Source organism: Alligator sinensis, unplaced genomic scaffold, assembly GCF_000455745.1.
Source record: "Alligator sinensis unplaced genomic scaffold, ASM45574v1 scaffold456_1, whole genome shotgun sequence".
In the NCBI taxonomy this organism is placed as follows: domain Eukaryota; kingdom Metazoa; phylum Chordata; order Crocodylia; family Alligatoridae; genus Alligator; species Alligator sinensis.
In genome coordinates, this window is record NW_005842311.1 from 233926 (window position 1) to 258055 (window position 24130).

Genomic DNA, 24130 nt, shown 5'->3' on the forward strand with positions numbered 1-24130 from the left:
AGAGCATCATGAGAGTTCCACTTTTATATTTTGAAGGAAGAGAAGGGGTGAAAGTTAGATAGAAGGGATTAGTGGTAGAAGAAAAGAAGCAGATATGGGGAGGTGAATATGGAATGAAGTTAATATAAAGGCCTAGGAAACATGATTTACAGGGAAAGACTAAAGGGAATTGAATTATTTAGTTTGGGCAGGAGAAGACTGAAGCAGGATTTGATAAATCTTCCCACACCTGAAGGGTGATTCTAAAGAGGATAGAAGCAGACTATTCTTTGTCTCCATGGACATCAGGAGTAGGACAAATGGCCTCAGTCAGCAGCAGAAGAAATTTAGACCAGAAATTATGAAGAACTTTTTGACTCTGAAAGTAGTCAAGCACTGAATAGATTACCTAGAGAATTTGCAATAATCACCATCCCTGGAAATTTTCAAGAGCAGGTTAGATGTACCGTTGAGTAGGGTGATTTGGGTGGCAGGAATGATCCTGCCATGAATGAGCCTACCTTAACCAGGGGTCTGAACTAGATGATATCATGAGGTCCCTTCTAGTCTCTTTTCTTTCTGTGACCATAGGTTCAACCTTTTGAGTACAGAGACTTCAGCCTGCCTAGTCCCAGAGTATCACGTCATCATTAAGAATATTTATTTTAACCTTTTAATAAAGACATGGAATAAAAATAGCTAAAGTATTTGAAATGTAATTATTTAATTTGGCAGTTGGTAGAGTAGAGATTCACCTTATATACAGCTTTCACTTTTGACATTACTTTTTTTTTAAATTAGCAACTCCATTGGTCTATCCTTTCCCCCTCTGCACCTGTGTCTGAAAACCTTTCAAGTAAAATTAAAGATAATAACTATCCCCTTGTAGTGAAAAGACAACAAATTAGTTAAGATGGGCTAGAGCTGCTGCAGGTGCTACTTTTGTAATGTGATCCTGTTTCTTTTAAGACAAAACAAGGTCAGGAATATACCAGCAAAGATAGACAAGGCAGCTTCTGCCTTTGGTGCTGACTTTTATTTGAAACTCCAATGACAAAGAAAGATAAGCACTAACTATAGGCACTAGATTTATGACCCAGATAGAACCCAAACCCTTAGACTGACCATGACTTCTTCCATTTGATAATAGGCAAATGTTATTGATACTTAGTGACAGCAGATAAGAGTAATGCAGGCAAGGCAAACAAAATACATGCCCTCTTCTCCCCCCACTCCCCCCCAAACCTGATATCTACTAATCCTAAGGTTTACAGCAGAAAGGTATGCCTGGTCAGTACATGAGCATCACCCTCAGGTTGTTTCTTGAATGTCTGATGTCAGCAGCCTTGGAGGTCAAGGGCAGAGGCCCACCTCCCATCTCCCTGTGGTCGTCATAGGGTCCATGTTCTATTCTGTCAGAATATTCCTTTGTTCCAAGAAACCCATCACATCCATATATCTTACTTTGGTCATTTACCAGTGTCTTAATTTGGGCATGTCTGGCCTCCTAATTTGGTGTGTACACCGAAACCAGAAATCCCAGGGATTCTGAAGCTGGTCACTGTGACCTAATGCCACCTTATCTCTGTTATGGGGTTTCAGGAAACAGTGATACATGGTTTACATTTCCCCAGCCTGTTTGTCTGCAAGGTCCAGACACAGTGGGCTTTGAAGGCTGAGGCAATGAAACTTTGTCACAAACAGGCTTTTAGAAACCAATTAACCCTTGCCGTTCCCCTGAACCATTGTTCTAATGCATATCTACTGGACCTACAAGCCAATTCCTAACACAAATCTCTAAATATTATTTTCTAGCCATCACTAATTATACAGTCTTATTGGACATATTCAGACCTCACAAATTTGCCCTAGGGTCTGTTTGGTGTTACCTGGCTTTCTGGTCCCAGAGGGGAGTGGGGGATAGAAGAACTAAAGTAAAATGATGCATGAGGGAAGTGGTGAGAATGGGAAAACAATTGCAATTAGTGTTCATGCTTGACTGAAGTTGGTGGAGATGGCAATGCCATCCATGTCCCTCTCTCTAGTTCTGTGTCTTAGGATCAGAGTAATTAAGATCCAATGACATCCTAGTAAATCCCAAGAGAATGTTAGGGGGTAGTAGCCCTAAAGGTAAGATTTGCTCTTTTTAACCCACTTATTCTTCTGACATAAGCGTCAAATTATGAGCCCTCAAAATTGGCCCACATTATTTTATCTACTGGCAAGGCTTAATTTTTGGAAGATCAGCTTTGGCTCATTCATTTCTGATCCCACACTCCTTAGGGTTCCCAGATATATTTTTAATACTGTTGGTCTGTCTGTACCTTTTGCTGACTTGAAAACAATTTTATGAAGCAGTCTAAATGGAGTTTATTACCTTGGGCAAGTTGTCTCTACACAACAGATTGAAGGCAGTGGAGCAAACAGTTTGAATAGTGTAGAGAAAGTCTCATCAAACCTGTACAAAATACTGTTAGTCTCTCCAGTATCAGCTTGCATCTCCTCTGTAGTCGCTTCAGTTTCTTTGGGGAAGTTTTATTACCCAAAGCCACATTGAAGGGCACAATCTGGCTTGTATGGGGGTGTTAGACTCTTTAGAATGGGACTCTCCCTTGCACATTACCAGGGATGGAGAGTGTCAAGGGTGAGGAAAATGACCCCAGGTAAGCCTCTTCTACCATTTCCCCCTTCCCTGGGTAAGTAAGCCCCTACTGAACTCACTTCTGAAGCTGCTCATTTAGCTTCAGTCACATAATATATTTCCCTTATTTAAAGATAAATTTATTCATTAACCTAAGGAGAAGGAAATTTTAAGAGGAAGGGAGTGTTATCTTAAATAATTTGCTTCAGACTAACCTGTGTTAAGCTTGAAAATGAGTACAGGTCTATTTTTAGAAAAATAATGAACCAAAATATGATAAAACATTAGCACTGGGATATAGTTTTACAGTCCAATCCAAGTCTGAGTTACAAGTAGTATAGTCCTAATAAACTTTTTATACCTCTCTTTTGGGAGCTATGTATTTTCTCTCTAGTTCCATTAATTGGGAAAGGCATTTTAAAAACAGCAGTTTTCCCAGCAGAAGTGACTTGTGAAAGTAAGTAGGGAAAATTGAGTAATAAAAGGTAACTTAGAACTAATTTGCAGCCTAGGGTATAGATCAGAATGCAAAGCCTGAGCTGGGTAACTTGAGAAACTTCTATTATTAACCTTCCATAATTCTGTTACTAACTCTGTAACTCATAATAATTCTGCAAGACCATGCATCTGAACATAAAACAAAATACACATTTGAATTTCTAACATCAGTGTTAAATGAATAATTCAGCAATTGATTCTAAACCCAGTCCATAGGAAATGATCCATTTTTCTTTGAACGATAGGATCCATTTTATAATGACGGTATACAGGTTAGTTCTAATGCTTTGCCTGGCCCTGGTGGGCAATCTGGATGCAATGGGCTTTACTTAAAAGAGTAGTTTCCTGGTGAAGTACAGTCATGGAGGGAAATGATAATTCAGTTTAGTTTAAGTTGAATATCTCAGTAGGGGGGAAAAATCAGTTTGGCTCAGTGAGAGACATGAAGGTAATTATAGCCTAGAATTCAATGCTGCTTACTGAATAAATCCTTTATGGAGTTACAGTATTTAAGGATACATTATCTCATTGATGTGTAAAAGATTGGCATGCATTCATTTCTATTATCATTAATGTGAGTTACACAAGCAACTGTCCCCTGAATCAGAGAGAAACAAGAGGCTTACAGGTTCAAGACAGAATGTCAATGGGTTGTGAAAGTCTAGGTATCTTTGCTCTGAGGAAAATATCAGATCTTCACAGTAATCAAGCAACAACAATAATTTGTAGAAAAGTATGATAACATTTGCCTTTGACTTTTATCTTGCTAAAAACTGGGCAAAACTCTTGGAATCCCCCTGACATGTCATGATTGAAGTGTTATCACAGGATGTAAATTTTGGGGAGCTACTACTGTGGCATTTGTCTGCATAGCACTACACTCCTATTCCCTGTTATTTGGCAGTAAGTTACTCTGAGGTATTTACAATATATGGAGGCCAATCCATTTCCCTCCCCCCTACCTTTTTTCCTGGAATACAATTGTTTTTTTCTATATTGAAGAGTATTATGTTAAAGTATTTTAGAAGTAGTCTAACATGGCCCCATTCTGTATGGTAACGGGTGTAGTTGCACGTTACAGTTAGCATATGCTAACTCTATGGGATTTTAGGCTGCATTAAAGTTATGACATGCTGTGAACAGTAATATGTTAAGGGTTAATACCCTCTCTAAAATGCATAACTCTGACTTGCGACTAGAGGGCTTGTAAACAGGAGCATGGCTAGGAGCTGCGAAGTCTGCTCCATAGCTGCCCTACTCGATAGATCTTTAGCAGCAGTATAGGCAGTATAAATTCCATATTTGGCCCGACTAGTCTGGATTGTTGGACCAGGTCCCCTTCACCTCAGCTCCCTGCTGCCCCCCCCCCCCGCTACTCCACTGTCCCCCAGTTCCCGGCTGCCCACTCAGTTTCAGGGAAGCTCCTGTCCACTGCATGGGGACTGGGCTTAGCCCAGAGAGTGGTGACAGCACCTGGGCAGGTTCCCCCTCCCTGCCTACTCTCAGGCTGATAAAAACACCCAGAGGCTGTGCTCAGAGCAGTAGCAACAGGTTGGAGGAGGGGAGTATTCATCCTCTCTGCCTGCTTCCAGGCTTCATGAGGCCTCTGCCAAACCTACACTCTAGGATTCAGCTCATGCTGGCCCTACCAGGTCACAGCTGCCTGTTAACTTACCAGCCATCCAGCAACTGCCCAGTGGGAGAAGGGGGGCGGGGGGATAAAAAGCTGCTGGGCAGCCAGAGCTGAAGGTGGGCCTGTCAGCTCCCTGAATGCCTGGATCAGCAGTATAGGCAGTATAAGCTCCACATTTGGGCCCACCAATCCTCATGAGTAATCCCTTGTAGCCAGTGATGATTGTCTTCCATGATTGTCTTATCTGTGGATCTGAAGATAGCTGACAATTGTAATTCAGGCATGTGTTTTCATGCAGGGTGGGTGGATCTGGATTCTTAGTTCAGTCCACAAGACACTGTTTCTGCCACTCCCACTTTTTCATCTCCTATTGTTGTTGTGAAGTTTCAAAGTACTGAGATCCTTGCAGCAGATTCTTCCCACCATTTGGGGAGGTCCCGGGAAATAGTCTCCCACAAGTTGATGTCAATGTTGCATTTTTTCAACTTGGCCTTGAGGGCATCCTTGAAGCACTTTCTTTGCCCTCCTCTTTATTGTACTTGACTGAGCTGGGAGAATACAACTTGCTTCAGGAGTCTGGAGTCACATACCCATATGAGGTGGCTGGCCCAGCAAAGTTGATGTCAGATGATCATCACCTTGATGCTCGTAGTATTTGCTTGTGAGAGGATGCTAATGTTGGTGCATCTGTCTTCCCACTGGATTTGAAGAATCTTCCACAGGCAGCACTGATGATACTTCTCCAGCAACCTGAGGTGTCTCCTGTACACTGTCCATATCTAAGCACTGTGCAGTAAGGTAGGGATCATGACCGCCTGATAAACCATGAGCTTGATTTCAAAGCTGATGTCAAACCCCTGTTTCCTCAGGCATCTGAAGGCTGCACTTGCACGTTTGAGGCAATATTGGATTTCTTCATCAATATCAGTCTTCTGCACAAAATGGTATGGGAAATACTCAACGTTCTCCAGTCTCACCATAAATTTGAATGACCAGACTGCTCATTAAGAGCTTGTTGATGGAGGACCTTAGTCTTCTGAATGTTAAGCATCAATCCCATTTTCTTTTATACCTCAGTAAAGATGTCTACTTCCAAGTGAGCACGCACTACAGCATTATCATTGTACCTGAGTTTAATGATTGAGGTTGGGTTAGTCTTGGTTTTGGCTTGGTCATCTGAGATTAAGCAGTTTACCATCCATTTGGTAGCTTAGCTCCACTGAATTGATGGTCAGATGTAGCATCACAGTAAAGAATGTTGGTGCAATGACACAGCTTTGCTTAACTCCTTAACCTCAAAGTGATCTGTGATAGATCCATTACTGGGAACCACCACTTACATACTGTCATGGGGCAGGTGAAGAATTGTGATGAATTTAGATAGACATCTGTACTTCAGAAGGATCTTCCACAGCACTTCTCAGTTGACAGAGTCCAAGGGTTTCATGAGGTCAAAGAAGGCCATATAGAGAGGTTTATGTTGTTCCTGGCATTTTTCCTGCAGCTGGTAAGCAGTGAAGATCATGTCAAGTTGAGCTTCTTGATGCCCTAAATCCACACTGAGATTCCAGGAGGAGCTCTTCAACAAATGGAAGGAGATGGTTCAGGAGAGTTCATGCAATGATCTTTCCTGTGGTGGAAAGCAAGGCAATCCCTCTGTAATATTCAGTCAGACCTGTCTCCTGTGTTGAAGATGGTCATTATCATGGCACCCCTGGGGTCATCTGGGATTTCCTCATCTATGCCTTAAGATGAGGGCATTGAGCTGTGATGTAAGTTCCTATCCCACCTGCTTGAAGATTTTGGCAGGGATTCCATCTGCTCCAGATGTCTTGGTGGTATTCATCTGCTAGATGGTTTTCCTCACCTCATTAAGGGTTGTAAGGATTCTGAGATTGTCTCTAACTGGGTGTTGTGGGATAGAATTGAGAACACTCTTGTCAACAATAGAGACTTGATTGGAAAGGTCTTCAGAATGTTCCTTCCAACTGGTGTTGATGGCCCTCCTTTCCTTGATCAGCCATCCTCCATCCTTAGGTCTCAAGGGGGTTGGTCTCTGAGAGCTCAGACCATAGGTGGCTTTGGTGGCGTCAAAAAAGAACATGGATATCATGGATTTTAGTGAGATGTTGAATCTCCTTCACCTTGTCTTCCTACTCTCTGTTCTTCATGTTAAGGGTCCTCCATTAGACCTCTTCCTTGGCTTCTTGGTGATTCAATTTATTTTGCTTGCTGTCAGTGTTGTTCTGCCAATCACAAAAGGCCTTCTACTTCTAGTCAATCAACTGTTGGATCTCCTGGTCATGCTCATCAAACCAGTCTTGCTGTTTCCTGGTAGAGAATGCAAGTGTCTCTTCACAGGCACTGATGATGGTGGACTTAAAGGCACTCCAAGCACTGCTGATATTCTCCTATTGTTGTTGATTTGAATTCACCAGTTTTTCATTGAAGCGCTGATGGAAGAGGTCTTGTTTGCTTAGACCCTTGAGTCCTTCAATGTTGACCTTCCATTGGAATCAATTGTACTGCAGCCATTGTTTGAGTGACATAACTGAGCAGTTGAGTCGGTGATCAGTCCAGCAATTGTCAACTCCCAGCATAGCTTGGATGATGCTATCTTTGCTGTCCTTGGCATGGACAATCATGTAGTCAATCAAGTGCCAATGCTTACATGATGGGTGCTGCTGTGATGTCTTCTACCTGTATTTCTGGTGAAACAGGGTGTTGGTGATGGTGAGTCCATGTTCTGCACATTTGGGCAAGAGAAAGATGCCATTGGAGTTAGCCTTTCTCACTCCTTTCTTGACGATAATTCAGTTCCAGAGGTTGTAGTCCTTCCTGACTTTGGCATTGACAAGCCTGTCTCATTCTGGAAAATCAGAAAGGCCGTGGTCAAAGTTGGCATAGAATTATTCCCTGGTTTCATTGGTGACATCAAGAGTCAGGATATATGTAATGATAGCAGTGGCATATTGGCTCCCTGCCAATTTGAGACAGAGAGTCATGAGGCACTTATTAATTCTGATAGAGACCTCTTTGAGTTGTCGTATGTGTTCATTCTTAATGGGAAAGAATAAACTGTGAAGTCAGTGTTCTCCTTCCTACTTATTCTTCCAGAAGAGGGTATAGCCACCTCCTTGTTCTTTGAGATGCACATCTCCTGTTTGCTGGATCTCACTCACTGCAGCAATGTCAATGTTGACACAGCAGTCCAGGAGCTTTTTTGCCACCCTTGTCCCCTGCCCTCGATTCCCCCTCTTCCTCCATGGGGAGCTGTTAGCCAGTTGAGGGGCCTGGTAGGAGCAGTGTGGTGTTGTCAGACACACAGGGAGCTGCTAATCCTCACCCTCCCACAGCATCCTGGTAGCTCCCCACCCAACTCCTCCCCCTATGCCCCCTACCACCATGCCCCCTCCCACTTGTTTCCCCCTCAACTTGGGCTAGGTAACAAGATTTAAAGCTAATCCTCACCTGAAATAGTGTTACACTTGTTAAGGAACCTTAATGTGTGGACACTGGCTTTTTAAGTGCCTTCACTGTAGTCTACTTGTAATGTGTAACCGGAAATCTCCACAAAAATCCACAATGACTGCAAAACTCTTGTCACAAAATATTTAAGAAAGCTGTTTTCCTTTTCCAGTAAAGTGATTAGCATGTTTTTCATTCACAGTGTTAGTAAAAAACCAAATTCTTATAACTTCAATTTAGGAAGCCACTAAATTTTTTACATTTTCAGTGGACACTGCAAATGTGTTTTAAAAGGACATTGTTGTATTACTGGGATTATTATAAAGACAGATACAAATCTTTTACATGCTCAGCATAAACACTTTTATTAAGTTCAGGGTGCCATACAGTTAACTCCTCTCTCTTCACCATTCTAACCAGCTGATGGCTAAATACTTAAGATACTAATATGTTATACTGCTCTCTAGAGGTAGGATGTTGGGCAATATGATTTTCTTGCACTATATACAATGTAGAGTTTGATATGTAGAATGCATCTATGGAAACTACACTTTTCCAATTGGACAGACAATTCCAATGGTAATCAAATGCCAAGGGCCTGTTTACTTTTTAATTTACATTTGGCATTGAAAAATTGGAAATAAGGGAAGTTTTGCTTATCCATGGTCAATGTTTGCCCGGGAAAAAAAACAAGAGGACAAGCAAAGGATATAGGTCCAGCTTGTCTTGTGATATATGACTACAGGCCCCTCTACACGTGCAGGTAAAGGCACGAGGGACTCTAATGCATGATCCACACAATAGCCCCTCCTGCCATGCCACACATGCATGGCAGGAAGCATGATTGTGGATCACAAATCAGATCCCATCATGCCTTGTTGCTAGTGCAGGGGGAACCCAATCCTGGGTTCCCCATACACTGGCAGGAAGGAAGCTGCTATAGCTGGGAGCCCCCTTAGGTGATGGGGCCCCCAGCCACAGGGATGCATGGAATGACCCTGCATCTGGGAGATCACAGCAGCTGGAGGTGTGTCTGGGAGCCCTGTCAGCTAGGAGCTCCCAGGCTCAGCACTGCACATTGCCCCTCCCTCCACACCCCTAGCTGGGAGCTCCAATCAGCTGATGGGGCTGCCAGCCACAGGGGCCTCAGCCACATATTCAATTAATGGTATAATAGGAAGCAGCTACAATATTATTACATACATATTGTGGAATTACTTTGTAGCTTTTTATCATGCCATTAATTGATTGAACGTGTGGCTGGGTGATCATCAAGGCATGTTAAACTGGTTAATCATGCATTAGGTGTAACGTGTATGAGGCCTACAGGATGTCATGTTGTTGCTCTACTATACGGGAACAGCTCTAATATAGTCCATAGCTCTGCTAAAGAGAGCATAATGCATTAGTGGCTGTTAGTGCATTTTCAAGTACTATAACTATAGGTTATTAGTACTATAGGTACTATAACTATTTCTTGAACTATAGAGAACTAATTATTTTTTTGTGGTGCCACCCTTCAGTAAAAGTTTTTATGAGAAATTACACAAGACGTTAGATTATTTAAGGTATTTCACAGACTCAGTTATAATTTTATTTACAATCATGAATGTCATTTCTAACTACTGAAATCAGTAGAGTTACCCTGATTTACACTGGGGGCTGAGAGTAGAGTGAAGCTTGAGACTGCTTATATACAGAGAAAATAATCAGCTAACCACAACCATTAGGAATAGTTCATGAGCTGTCACTCTTAAATCCCTCAGCTTTGTGAAGTAAAGTACTAACTTATCCAGAATTATCCATCAGAAAACATAACAGAGAAGCCAGTCTATTACACTATAATACAATCTTCCATCCAAAAGCTACTTTAGATGCTTTGGAATCTGATGCTCAGAGGGCCATATTTTACATTTGAAGAAAATGTTGTTCCTCAGCTAAAGTATTGGGTTCACTCTCAGCTCTTTCACAGTTTTCCTTAGTGACAAGAAACAAGCACTTTGATCCTCATTTGAACATTTGTAAACTGGAACCAGTAATATTTTCCAACTCCCACATTCTGTCTGTCTTGCCTAATTAAAATGTAACCTGTCAAGCCAAAGACTTTTTTTTACCCAATACAGAGAAAATGACCAGTGCAATTAGAGTGCTGTTTCGGTGTGAGCCTCAAGGCAATATGGTGATGATGATGTTTGATCTTTGAATACAATTTCTCTTAAGTTCACTGGGGGTACAAAATAGAATTAAGTTTAGACTTTGAAAGTCCACTTCTTTTTTAGAAGTATTTATATATTTAGAAGAGTCTTATTATTGTTTTACTTATGGCTTTCACTTTTTGTGTTTTTATTTAGGGAAATTTAAGTTTTTCTTGTGTGGAACCACATACAGTGCCTGTCTTTTTCAATGCTACCAGTTACCTGGAGGTTCCTGGTCGCCCAAGTCAGGATCTGTTTTCAGTCAGTTTCCAGTTCAGAACCTGGAACCCAAATGGACTTCTTCTGTTCAGCAACTTTGCTGACAGACTGGGTAATGTCGAGATTGACTTGACTGAAGGCAAAGTCAGTGTCCACATCAATGTCACCCAAGTCAAGAAGAATAGAATAGACATCTCATCAGGTATGTAGTGGATTTCAAGATCTTTATTTTTTTAAGTGTTTTATTGCGTGGATTTCAGTTCCAAATGTCAAAATACCATGCTGTAGGTTAATGAAATCCTTTACTGAATGTTTTGAGTGAGACAAAGGAGAATTGAAATTGGTGTTTCCTTTTATAACTTTTGCTCTTGTCCTTTGTCATATTTTATTTTGATCAGGTGAGTTACACAGTCATTTGCAAATGAATAAGAGCTTTTCTCATATACGATGAGTATAGATATGGGCAATGTTTTATTTGCCCGTATGAGTATAGATACGAGCAATCTGGTTGACATATTCCTTCTTTCCTTTTATCCATCCCTCTAATATCAAAGCATCATCTTTCTTTCTCTTGTAGAGGACAGACGGCATAGCTGTTTCAAAGGTTGCTTTAATATCTGCTCCATGAACTTGGAGAAAGCAGGATCTTAGAGTTAGTCAGATCATGCTCATTGAACTGTCTACCTTTTCACTCCCCTACTGACCATGAGCGTGTACATCTGTGCTGAAACGGGAAATATTTGAATTAATATAGTAATTAACAGAATCTTTAATGTAGTATGAAAAGGAGGTGGTAACATTAAAAAAAACACAACAAAAAGCATGGTTAACAATACGATTAGATTTGAAAAGTACAGAGGTGAGAGTATTAACCACTAAGCAATGCATTTTTAAACAAGACTGCCCTTGTCCATACTGAAAACAAAGGCACATTCAATATTATGTTCACAGAGCCATGACAATGAATATATTTCTTAATTTGTATTTTCCCAGTAAAAACATGCCTTTCCATGAATCTAATTATTGTTCTAAAGAGCCAGGATACCCATATTGGGTTCCAGTTTGGAGCATTTAAATGGGTAAGGCATACTTCAGTTTTCATCCAGTCAATTGTGCTATGAGTTGTAGAAGCTTAGTGTTAATAAAATAATAATAAGAATATTTTTTAACATCTATCCTTGTGAAGCTTGAACAGACCAAGCTTGATTGTGGAAGCTAAGAATATACATTCTTAGCACGGTTAATAATGTAAAATAAGAACTCTAAGGAAGTATAAAATAAGAGAAATGCATTGTATTAAAAACATAAAAGGGTAAGCATACCTCAGATGTTTGAATGTAGGATTGTAAAAATTTTTAACAAGTGGAGATATTTTTGTCAGTTCTTGCTTTTATTTCTGCTAATTATAGCACAAGGTGTGAATGACATTTCTGTTCCTAATCCCAAAATTAATTAGTTTTTTTTCTAAAATATTTGTAACAATATTCTTTAAAAAATCTAAACTTGTTTTGTGAAACTGTTCCAATTTGATGAAATTAACATTGATGTTTCCTTTGTCCCTTGTATGTGTGCATGTGAAGATTCAGTAATGCTTTGTCTATGTTGTAATCACAAGAAGGAATATTTCAGTTTAGTGTCTGTCACATTGTAACAATAAAACAACTTGTTTCCCACTTGATTCCCCAAATTCTGATTTGAACATATATAATGATGAAGGGAGCTTCTACAATACTTTTGTGTGATATTTCTTATATGTTTTTTTTTTAAGTTCTTTGTAAGAATAATTTATGCAACCTTAAAATTTCACCAGTTTGAAGTTGATTCCACATTAATCTTTAGTTGGTATGAAAGGCATGAAACTACAGTTTTGTTAACAATTTAAGAAGTGAATATATGTGGAAGGGAGAGGGAGGTCCAAAATTGCTTGCTATAAAAGCATACTGGAACACTAATACAATGCGAGTATATGCATAATATTTCTCAATTACTCATGCATAATCTCTATTAGCTTGTACTTGCTGGGTGCCTTAAAGTATTTACTAGCAACTTTTGGTCTGAAAAATCCTATTTCTTGGGAGGTTATATGGAGTGTCTCTCTATTCCATCTGCTTGCTTTTTGTCACTTTATATGGATTGACTTGTACGTATTGCATATTAGAAGATGGAATATGTCTGAAAGTAAAATTTCACCTGAATGTATTTCCATATCCACACCTCCACAATGAACACATCAACATCCATAGATCCTACATATGCGTTTCTTAAAAAGTGATTTATCTGATCCAATGCAACAAATGCCTCATGGTAACTACATGATGAAACTAAACAGCAGCAACACACCAGAATGAACTCTCACAGAAAAAAATGTGAAGGACAGAGATATACACATGTCAGTAGAAGCACATTTTTCACAGCAACCACTGCCTTTCTGACCTTACTACCCTTGTGCTCAAGGGAAATCTACCAAACAACTTTAAAAGGTGAGTTTGGGAACAAAGATTAATAAGCTGGCTGGACACTAGGCACCAAAGACTGAACATCAGTATTGATTATATGACACACTATAATACCATCAGTGGCAGTCCCTTGGTATGAGGATTACAGTCTTCCAGTACTTCCAGTGAAGGCATCAGTGAGTCCATAGATGACTGAGGAGACTGATCTGAGATCCACATGTTCAACTGCAGACATGGCAAATAGTTCCAGAAGTAAGGAGTAGATCCTGGTAATCTCAGATCACAGCCCTTTCCCTTTGTCCCTGTCATCTATCTGCCTCCACAATGAGACATTTGTTTGTAATGATTGATGTCTTGTAGTACATCACATTGGATCCAGTTCAGTGGTTGCATCTCCCAAGTATTGATGTCAATACTGCATTTCTTTAGTTTGGCTTTCATGGTGTCCTTGGATCTTGTCTTTTGCCTACCCCTAGAGTGGTGACCGTAAGTGAGTTAGGAGTATAGGACCTGCTTTTGGAACAATTTTGTCAGGCATCCTTATGGCATGTCCTGTTTTACAGAGCAGGTGCTACATAAATGTGGCTTCAATGCTGGCTCAATGCTTGAGCCAGAATCCTGGCCTTTGTTCTTCTGGCCTTCCAATTCATGTGGAGGGTTTCTGAAGATATCATTTATGATAATGTTTCAAAGCTTCTAGTTATTTCTGATATGTTTTCCAAGTTTCACAGCTGTACAACAGAGAAAGGATGACAACAGCCTGCTAGAGAAGTTTGATTTGGGTCCAAAAATTCTTCCTAAACTCTCCAGTTGAAAAGGACCCTCTTCCCTTTTGATAGGTCTTGATCTCCTAATAATCAGATGTCTTTTCTTCTACTAATTATTTGTTTGCTACCCCTGGGAATTTCTTCCCTTCCAATTTCAGAGCTCTACCACTGTTCTTAACAATCAACATTTTTGCTTCCTTCCCCAGACCTGAGGAAGAGTACCTTGCAATCAAAACTTGTCTACCAATCCCAAATATGCAGCTGCTTCAATAAAATATATTACTCAAAATTATTCCTGTCTCTCACATAATTCTTGGGCTATCATGACAACCATATCATCATGACAACTACTATTTCCATATCTGTTGTTTGAAGATGGAGGTCATTATTCATGCTATTGTTAATCGGATTTGACATTTGAGCTCCGTACATAAACAATTAATAGGCTGTAGGTGGTATCTGCATAAAACTCTCATTCTGTTTTAGTTACGAAGGTTAGTGGCCTTTTTTTAGTCATATAGATTCAAGATGCATAATATTTTTATCATTCACTCCTGGGTCTGTTTTTTTTTTGGGGGGGGGGGGGTGGGAGTTGGGTGATCAAGTGGGTAATTGTGCAAATGATTGCATGGTGGTTTACCATGATTTGGGGTTTTAATTATTAGTCATGTATTCATTTGAATACAGATATACCCGATTTCTAAAAAAAAATTATGTTAATTGAAACCAAAACTTAAACACACGTACGTTCTGCATTTCTTCTCATTGACTTCTTTGCTCCAATACATTTGGACACATTTGGAGATTATAACTTATGCCTGATATGTCTCAATCAGTCTTATATTCTATAGTTGCTTGCACCTTTTAATATGGAGTTGCCATACACAAAGCTGTCAGAGTTGTTGCTTCTTTTTCACTTTTTGGGCCAGATTTTCAACTGCAGTCCCCAAAGGGTAGTTGCAAGAAGGAATCTCCACTGTAAAGTGAGTGGAACAGGTTTCTGTTCACAGAAAACACAGTATTGTAACTCTGGAGGGGGGCAGGGGAAGACTTAGATGGGCAACAGCTCTGGGCACAGATTCTAATGGGGGACGGGAAGGTACCAGAATGGCAGACCACAGAAGGGTTGTTCAACTGTTTATGGTAAATGAATGCAAGAGGGAATTGTGGGAAATTAATTGTAAAATGCTAGGGTTCCCTTTGAGGCATATAAATATCTTATCCATTTTATGTTTGGGAAAGCTGAAGTCAGACTGGAAGAGGTATACGGTAGAATAAATTTGTTAGGCCTTTCTTCCACTGGCATAAGATCCTGCAAGGTTTTTATGGTAGTGGCATGAGTTACCAGGGCCCCTCAGCTACTCCAACTTTGATCAGGGCCTAATAACATAGCATCAGGGAGTTGTAAAACAGCATGAGTGGAATTTGGATGAAAAGGAGGACCTAGTTGTCTATCAAAACTAGTTAAATTCCCATCATTCTAACTGATAGCTGTGCACAACAGACGTTCTTATTAAACTATTGCATATCTGTTGTAAAGTGTCTTGTGATGTTGGAAAAAGTTCAAACAGTATAACAAGGGGAGATTTTTGTTGTTGTCTTAGCAGAGCTTTATATCCAATTAGACTGAATATGGCATTTAACTACAATGAGGCAGCTATAATTTAAAATATTTTTCATGACACTTAATGAAAATAAAAATCTGATCACGAATAGAGAAAATACCTCTACTCAATCATTTGCATTTCTAGGATCCATATGTGACCACCATGAATGTTTATCGATAGGGCTCTGAATCATTTTATATCACTGTAAACAATACCAAATACAGCTGTAAAGTGTAGATACAAGAGAAGGGAGCAACCAACAATTAATCAATTGACTGCATTAAGAAGACTGAATACTACTATTAATTTGAGGGCTCAGACAGTTTTATAGTTTGTGCCTGATGTCAGTTAATTTTACTTTTTTCTGTTGTTGCTTTATATAAAATTTGCATGGTATATTTAATCTGAATATTGTGAAGTAATAGAACAGAAAACACACAGAAAAAAAGTGTAATAATAATCCAAATTGAATTAATACCGCCTGTTCCTGAACTAAAACAATATTCCTATGATCTTTATTCCTTCATCTTATAATTTGTTTTCCCAGAGGTGTAATTTGAAATGTTCGTGTCCTGAGGGAGGGGACAGAGGTGGGACATTGAGAAGTGAGCACTTAATTCCCCATGCAGAAGCTGCCACTGTTGTGGTAGTGACATGGGCTGCTACTACCTCAGCACAAGTTGCTGAACAGGGGATTCTGTGGTCTGCCATTCTGGTACCTTCCCGTCCCCCATCAGAATCTGTGCCCAGAGCTGTTGCCATCTCAGTCTTCCCCTGCCTCCCTCCAGAGTTACAATACTGTGTTTTCTGTGAACAGAACTTAGTTGTTCAACTGTTTATGGTAAATGAATGCAAGAGGGAATTGTGGGAAATTAATTGTAAAATGCTAGGGTTTCCTTTGAGGCATATAAATATCTTATCCATTTTATGTTTGGGAAAGCTGAAGTGAAGAGACATGTACAGGGATATTTTATAAAGGTATCATGTACACTCAAAACAGAATGTGTAAATGCTTTGTTTTGGATGTGGGAGTGTTTTAACTAAAGCTGCAGGCTCTTTTTTTAATTATTATTTTGGTCATTTCCCTGAAATAAGCAGAGCTTGGTTTATAACCCCATTTCCCAAACACACAGAGTTAACACTGTAGGAATAAAAGTCTTGTTTGTAATTTATAGGATGCATTCAGACCCAGGTGAATGTGAAGATCACCCCTATAGTAAAAACTCTCAGCCATTCCTTCATCAGATAAAAAATGAATAAGGTTTTTTTAAAAATATATGTCTATAAATATATGAGGTTATATAGATCTGCACTCTCAGTATCACTCCACAAAGAAAACCATAACACATTATAAAAACCACATACGCACAGCCCGTGCACCTGTACAAAGGCCCACTGGCCACACAGACCTGTTACAATATCCACTCTGTGCGCTACACACACAGACAAACACTGGTCTCTTAGACCAGACAACCCCTTCCTTTCATCCCCACCCCAGTTGCAGGGTCACAGACTCAGTTCACCTGGCGTCCATGTCGCTGTCACTCCAGCTCCTACTGAAGGGATCTGATGTTGCTGTCACTGTTGCTGTCCTCAGTTCCATTTGTCTCTTCCTCTTCCTCACTGTCACCACCCCCTTCCCTGCTAGAGGGATGTTGGAAGATCCTGTGCCATGTGCCTCTGTGCCAGGTGGCTTTGACTGCATCCTCTCCACCCTTCACTACCGATTTATGGTAGTAAGTCTAGAGTTTGCTCAGAGCCATTTTCACACAGCCTACTATCTCTACACCCATGTGCCTGTACAACAGGAGGTTCCTGGCCTTCCACAGGGCACTCCTGACACAGGATACACACTGGTCAAAACAGACCAACAGGTTTCCCTGGTGTTTGGTGAGGTGCCTGTACAGCACTGCTTCTCTGGTTATCTGGTTGACACCAGTCACCACTTTGCAGAGCTGCTTCACCCTTTTCTATACCTCCTTGGCACAGGTGCAGTCAGTCAATCGTCTTGGTGGCTCTGTGGCAGTTGGGCCACGGGCAGCAGGGTCTCCCCAGCTGAACCTCTCTATGCCTCCAGGCCCTTACTGGCAGGGCTCGGTGGGCTATTAGCCAGTTCAGGTCCTTGTGATCTTTGCACAGGTCCTTGTGGTCGATGTGCTCGCACGTGGCCTGGCACACATCTGGGAGCGATGTGATGTCCCTCAGCCTCACCGTCTCCTGGATCTTCTTGTGGTTGCTCATAAAAAGGAATGAGATACAGAAAGTATTCTGCTATGCTGTTCATATCCACACTTGCTCACTGTAGAGGTGTAGATGAGCACTACAGCAATTTACGTCCTGTTATTGAGGGGTAGCTAAAGGTTGCATCTATTACCTTAGGCATTTTGTGACATTACATGCATCCTTCTAATCCCAAAATGCGAAGACTGTGAGAGATCTACATGGCATATAATATAAAAGGAGTTGGGTGACTATAGAACGTAGCTCATGGCAAAGTTCATCTGACTATGACTGTCAGCATGTTAAATTTCACAAAGACTGCCTATTACCATAAAACAGTATAGTACTCTGTTCTTAACAGTGGTTAATATCATGCTTGTTACATGTCTGTCTTCTGTTCTTCCCTGGCTCTAGTAATCTTTGGCTTTTCTCATTTCCTCCTTTTTTCTCACTCAAGGCCATATTTTTCAGATTGCTAGCATTTCATATTGAAAACTATTAGTCTTACTTATACTATCAACTCCTTAGTCAACAGCAAGGACAAAGTTGCCTCTAAAGAGAGGTTTATCTGGTCTTTTTCCAGATTTCTAGCTACGAGTTCTGCCCTCTGAAATTTGTTGGGATATCACAACAATTACTGTAGTCAGTTCTTCATTGATTTTTTAGGGGCTGGGGTGTGGGCAGTCAGGAAGGGTCACCTGATACACAGGTGAAGTCTAGGCACTCAGTTCCCAGGGAGCCAGGAGCTGCTACTGAGGTTAGAGTAAGCCATCTGTCCACATTGAAGTCAGGGTACACCAAAAGTCAGAGCTGGAATCAGGGTATGCTAGGAGTTGAAGCCAAAATCAGGAATCAAAGCAAAGTTAGGGTACACCAGAAGTCATACCCAGAGTCAGCATACTCGTAGAATCAGGATCAAAATCAAGATATGCCAGGAGTCAGAGATGAGGTTAGGGTGAGCCAAGAATCAGAGCAAGAAATCCAATAAATGAAGGGGGGAAAAAAAGGTTGGGTGGAGGATAGGGGGACAGAACAAGTATCTGAATCTTTGCCTAGATGGAGTACTGCAGGCTAGGCCTAGCTTTTAAAGTCTGGAGCAGGTGGGATCTCAGGGATTGGTAGGCCTTATTACCCTCCTAGAACCAGCTTGGCCCTGGACACTGATCTAGGCTCGTTGCAGGTGGTGCTTGTTCCCCTAAAGGCTCAGGGGATGAATTCCTCTGATCCTCTGATTGACTCTGGCTGGGCCCAGTGCTCCAATTCATTACAAGATCTTACACAAGTTCTTATTCAGTCTTGTTCTCCAGAAATCATTTTCCTTCACTGAGAATTGTGTCCTTCCATTTGCATTGTCTTTTTCTCCCCTATTTTAATGAGTGTTCAGTTCCCACATTTCTCTCTCTCTCTCTCTCCCCCTCCTTCTTTGTCTCTCCTCCCTCCTCCCCCCCTTGTTTATAATATGGTTTTATGTTTGTTTTCTAGTTGTTTACTACATCAGAATGCTGGGTCTTTATCAGTAGCTTTTTGGAACTAAACATTTCCTATGTTTTCTGTATCTATAGCTTCATTTCCTCCCTCATCAAATAGTTATCAGTAATTAATGTTCCCAAGTATGTAAAGTAGCTACGGTAATCAAATGTTAGCTAAGACTGGCCAAGAACTTAAGAACATTCAGAACTGCTATAAGAATCTGGGAGCTAAACAGTCAAGAGACTTATTTCTTACTTATTTGAGAAGGATTTTCCCACAGGGTAGTGGCATTTTTGGTACAGTAATAAGACAGTCATCTGGGGACAGAATATTTGTTATCTCATGAAGGGGCTGAAAGGACTTGAAAGAAAACTCTTTATTGGAAATAGCTGAATATTCTATGTTTCTGGGCTCCTTCCGGTCACCTGCAGGGGTGAGGAAGAATTCCTGTTGGCTTCTGGAGTTTTTGAGTTGTTTTGAAACACTGGGCACTGACCACATCTAGGGATGGAAGTTTGGCTGGTGTGTGCTGGTGTTCCTAATAATACCTGGAAAACCCTGAGGCGCTTATATAATAGTTCTAGCTGATACACATACTCTCAGACTGATCAAAATGAAACTGATTTGGGCTAGGGACAGAAGTTATAAATAATGAGTTTAAGTGATAAAAAACTGGTTTAAACCTGTAACAGAAAATCTCAGTGCAAACAAACCAGTTTTAAAAATGGCTGAAACTGGTTGAATGTAGTATCACACTTGACTGGTATGGGTTAAACAGATTTATGACATTTTTGTCCCAGACCCCTTCTTGTTTCAAGTTAAATCACAGTCCCCCAGCATTCCAGTATGCTTTCCAGTGCTGGGCTGGGCTCTCTGCTCCAGAGAGCAGGGATGGCCCTAACTCTCTGCTCCCTACCTGAAGCAGTGAGGGCTAGCTGACAAGGTGGGTGTGGGGGAAGCCTGGCTGGGGATGCAGAACAGTCTACAGTGTGGGGACTGCCCGACCCTAGGCAAACTGCAGCTTGGATCTGGGGTCAAGATGGGGGCTAAACACCCTTACCCCATTCAAACTTAGTGCTGGCTGCAACTGTGGACTACAAATCCCAGAGGCACCTGGAAACAGGAAGAGAAGTGATGAGCAACCCTGCAGAGTCCTGTTACTGTAATTCTGGACTGCAAATCTCAGAGACCTTGGGTGCAGGAGGAAGAGGACATAAACACAGCTAGAGAGCTGTTCTCTAGTGCCCCCTGGCTTCTGGCCTGCGCCACTGCAGCCATATGACTGCATTACCGGAATCAAAGGTCTGTTCACTTCTCTTTCAGTTTAATCTGTGCAGTTTAGACTAACCTACAAAGACTGAATCAATTCAGCCTTGGGCTGTTTGATTGTATTTAGCCTTGAGGTCAGAAGGGAATTTTTCCCCAGAACTGATTGCAAGGATTGTGTGTGTGTGTGTGTGTGTGTGTGTGTACACACACATGGAGAGAGGGAGAGCTACATTTGAGTAAATTTAAAGTAATTCTCTGAAGTACCTAATACCAATACAGATTTATCCCATGTTTAATTGGAAGCAGAACTTGACTCTTTAGGAGATAGAAAACGATACGTCCCTTTTGCTCCTTTTTCAGAGTTTGTTCTAATGAGATTTTTAGCTTAGTTTTTGAAGCAAAGCGATCCTGTAAATTGCCTAAAAGGCATCCAAGCTTTTTTGATTGCGCTATGCTTTTGACAAGTTTTATAGGTTATTCCAGTTAGGAGAAATTGATGAAGGAGAAATGATAGGGAGAAATGGATGATCTCCACTGCAATTCTGTTTATTAGAAAGCACGAAGTCCTGATTTCTCAAGCACAGGATGAATCAAAAAAACATAAACAACTTTTCCCTCTTTGTAGTTTTAAACCCCTTTCAGCTATCTCCTTGACTTGAAAATGCTTTCTAAGCTTCTCTCAGTGCTACAGAGTGAAGCTATTTAGGTTGTGTTGAAGCTTCCTTCAGTGGCTCTTGTTCCTTTTCCACTTGAGCTGCCTGCTGCACAGACCCTTTCCCAAAACAATAGACAGCTGATACCTTACCTCCCAGCATATTTGAGTTCCTTATTAATCTTGCATATATTTTTTTTTTTGAGATTAAGTGCATTTAACTATCTCCTAGCTGACTTCAATGAGGGGCAATGCTTAAAACTATCTATTAAAATAAAGCTTAACCCAATCTATAACAAGATTGTAATTTCTTAACCAAAGCACATTTCCAAAACTCCAAAGCACATTTTGGAGTTTTCTGTTACTATTAGGGGAAAAAAAGTAATAAATAAATGGGTATGAAGGGACAATGCCAGAATACTAAAATGTTCTTCTTTACAAAGATACAAAGATTCTTCTATGAGCTTTTCAATGTTTCATGATATCAAACCCTTATCCGTGGCTCAATAAGCAAAATAACACCCATTCTTATGGAGGAAACATGAAGTTTTGTGGTAGTAGCTTTTAAAATAATCCCCTGATTTATTGAACATTTACTTTCTTACTTTGTGGCTTTTCACAGACAGCACTGACCTTTCATGTCTTAACATCCTCAGCTCAGCTTAAATACACTAGGCTCTATGGAGATCTCTTGGATTTTTAACACACAACACAGATCATAAATCATGGTAAAGAGACATTGTCCCTTTGGCCCTTAATGTCCTAACAGAGAAGTTTTCAATATGTTTTAAAATCTTCCACCATTAAATTGAATTCTTCCATTTTGAGCTACTTACTTCCTCCCTTGGCTCTCCTAGTTAACATCTCATTCTGAATATAAACTACTGTTCAAGGCTATCCCTGGTTTATCCTGCCAACCGTAAACTTATTAAAACTTGAGCTGTATCTTTTTTGTCATATTTATCTGCATTAAATAAATCTCTTTCTCCTTATGGGATCTTTCCAGGAAGTTTTCCACCCTTTTCTCTATCTGTTGGGCCCCTAGTTGTCTAAACTGCAGCTCACTTATACTTTAAACCCCTGGTTAAGATCATTTCCTTGAGAAAATAAAATGTCACTATATGACAGAACTAAGGCATTACTATTCCAGTGACAATGCCCCACAGCATTTTATTTGAGAATCATAGGAAATATTCTGGTTTCATTGTTAAATGAAGGTTTTGGTAGAAAGTGTATGAAGAAAAGAGCAGACAAGGTTCCTTGGGTGAATTTGATATCTTTTATTAGACCAACCCAAATAGTTGGAGAATAGTTATTAAGCAAGCTTTCGAGTTCAAAAACCCTTCGTCAGGCTAAGGAAGTTTCAGCAGTTGGTGGGTAGAAAAGAGAGCACTTTTTGCATAAGGAAAGCCCCATCACCTGGTACTTTTTGTATTACTGGGCAAGTTTAAATACTATTTGCACTATGTAATCTGATGTAATAAGCATAGATTTAAAAAATAATAAAAAAACAGGTTTATAAATCAGTTCCTGTGAAGCATTCAATAGTTTAACCCAGTTAGAGCAAAGAGACCTTACCCAGTAAAGGCATCAGGCTATCCCCTCTTTCCTGCTGTAAACTGACATCTGCCACAAAAAAGCAGCACAGATTTATACTACGTTTTGTTGCGGCCGCAATTTTGGGCATTTGTTGTGGGACAAAAGACATGGATAGCCATTCATTTAGCCTTTGTGCCACCATAGAAACTGTTATGGTCGCACACAAAGTGATGTCTGTTTCCATCCTATGACAAGCAGCACATTTTTAGTTGCTTTCCTTGCTTAGTAGCATCTTATCTAAGTGCCTTGCTATCCTCAAATCACTCTGTCACTTAGGGCATATTCTTGCTCCAGGACTAAGAATATTAACCAACCTTTATCTGGAACACATTGCATTGTATTTTGCTAGCTCTCCTTTCTGTGCATTTTTTTTCCTTTATAAGCAACCTTACATTCAGGAACAGCTCTCTAGAGACTTTCTGTGGCAAGTTGAAGGATATTTATTTAAAGTCAGTGTTACCTACTGAAATAATAAGTAGCGGGTTTTTAAAAAAAGAAAGATATTTGTTATTTTTGTCTTACGGTCTTACAGGGTCTGCATGTGGTATAGTGATTATTAGGGGAATGTGACTTTTTGTCAATATTATCACTTTTCTATTTAGTAGCAGTTAAGATAGGAACAGTAGGATATATCAGAGAATAGAGCATCTGCAGTTATACTGGTTATGTTTATGCATTCTAGCAGTGATATCCCCAAAGTAACATGGAATAATCATGTAGGCTTCAAGTTATAAGATCGTGGCTGGAATGTAAGAGCTACATGAGTCAGTATTGCAAATCTTGGCTTATTTGCAATACTGGCTATAGGCTGTACAGGAGGGACAGGATAGGAAAGAGGGGTGGGGAGTGGCACTCTATATCAAGGAGAAATACACATCCTCGCTAATTAGTAAAGAGTCAGGGGAGAAGCACTCTGAAGTGCTTTGGGTAAGGGTTCAAGGCAAAAGAGGGGAAAGGGACCTAACGGTGGGAGTTTACTATAGACCAACCAACCAAGGAGAGGAGCTTGACCAGGATTTCGTGGGTCAGCTCACCGAGGTAGCAAAGGCTAAGGATGTGGTAGTCATGGGGGACCTGAACTTCCCAGACATCTGCTGGGAGGAGCAGTCAGCCAGGTCTGAGTGCTCCCGTAGGTTCTTAGACAGAGTCCAGGACCCTCATCTAACCCAGGAGGTGCACAGCCCCACCAGGGGGGATGCCTTGTTGGACTTGGTGTTGGCCACGGGCGACGACCTGGTGAGGGGGCTGCGGGTGCTTGACCCCCTGGGCGACAGTGACCACTGCCTGCTGGAATTCACCATTCAGCGCAAGGTGGCAAAGGCAAGCAGTCAGGCTGTGGCCCTAGATTTTAGGAGGGCGAACTTCAACGAGCTAAGGAGGATAGTTGGAGAAGCGCTGAAGTTTCAGAGGGGAGGAGAGCCAGGTGTTCAAGGGGAGTGGTCGCTCCTTAAGGAGAC

General features: G+C 40.7%; 1 protein-coding gene across 1 annotated transcript in view; it reads left to right on the forward strand.

Annotated features, from left to right (window-relative positions):
* Nucleotides 1-24130, forward strand: part of CNTNAP2 (contactin associated protein like 2) — a 1052534-nt gene that overhangs the window by 128101 nt on the left and 900303 nt on the right. The window contains exon 6 of the mRNA XM_025209846.1: nt 10571-10835. Coding sequence (XP_025065631.1) covers nt 10571-10835 — 265 coding nt within the window. The remainder of the gene's footprint in view (nt 1-10570; nt 10836-24130) is intronic.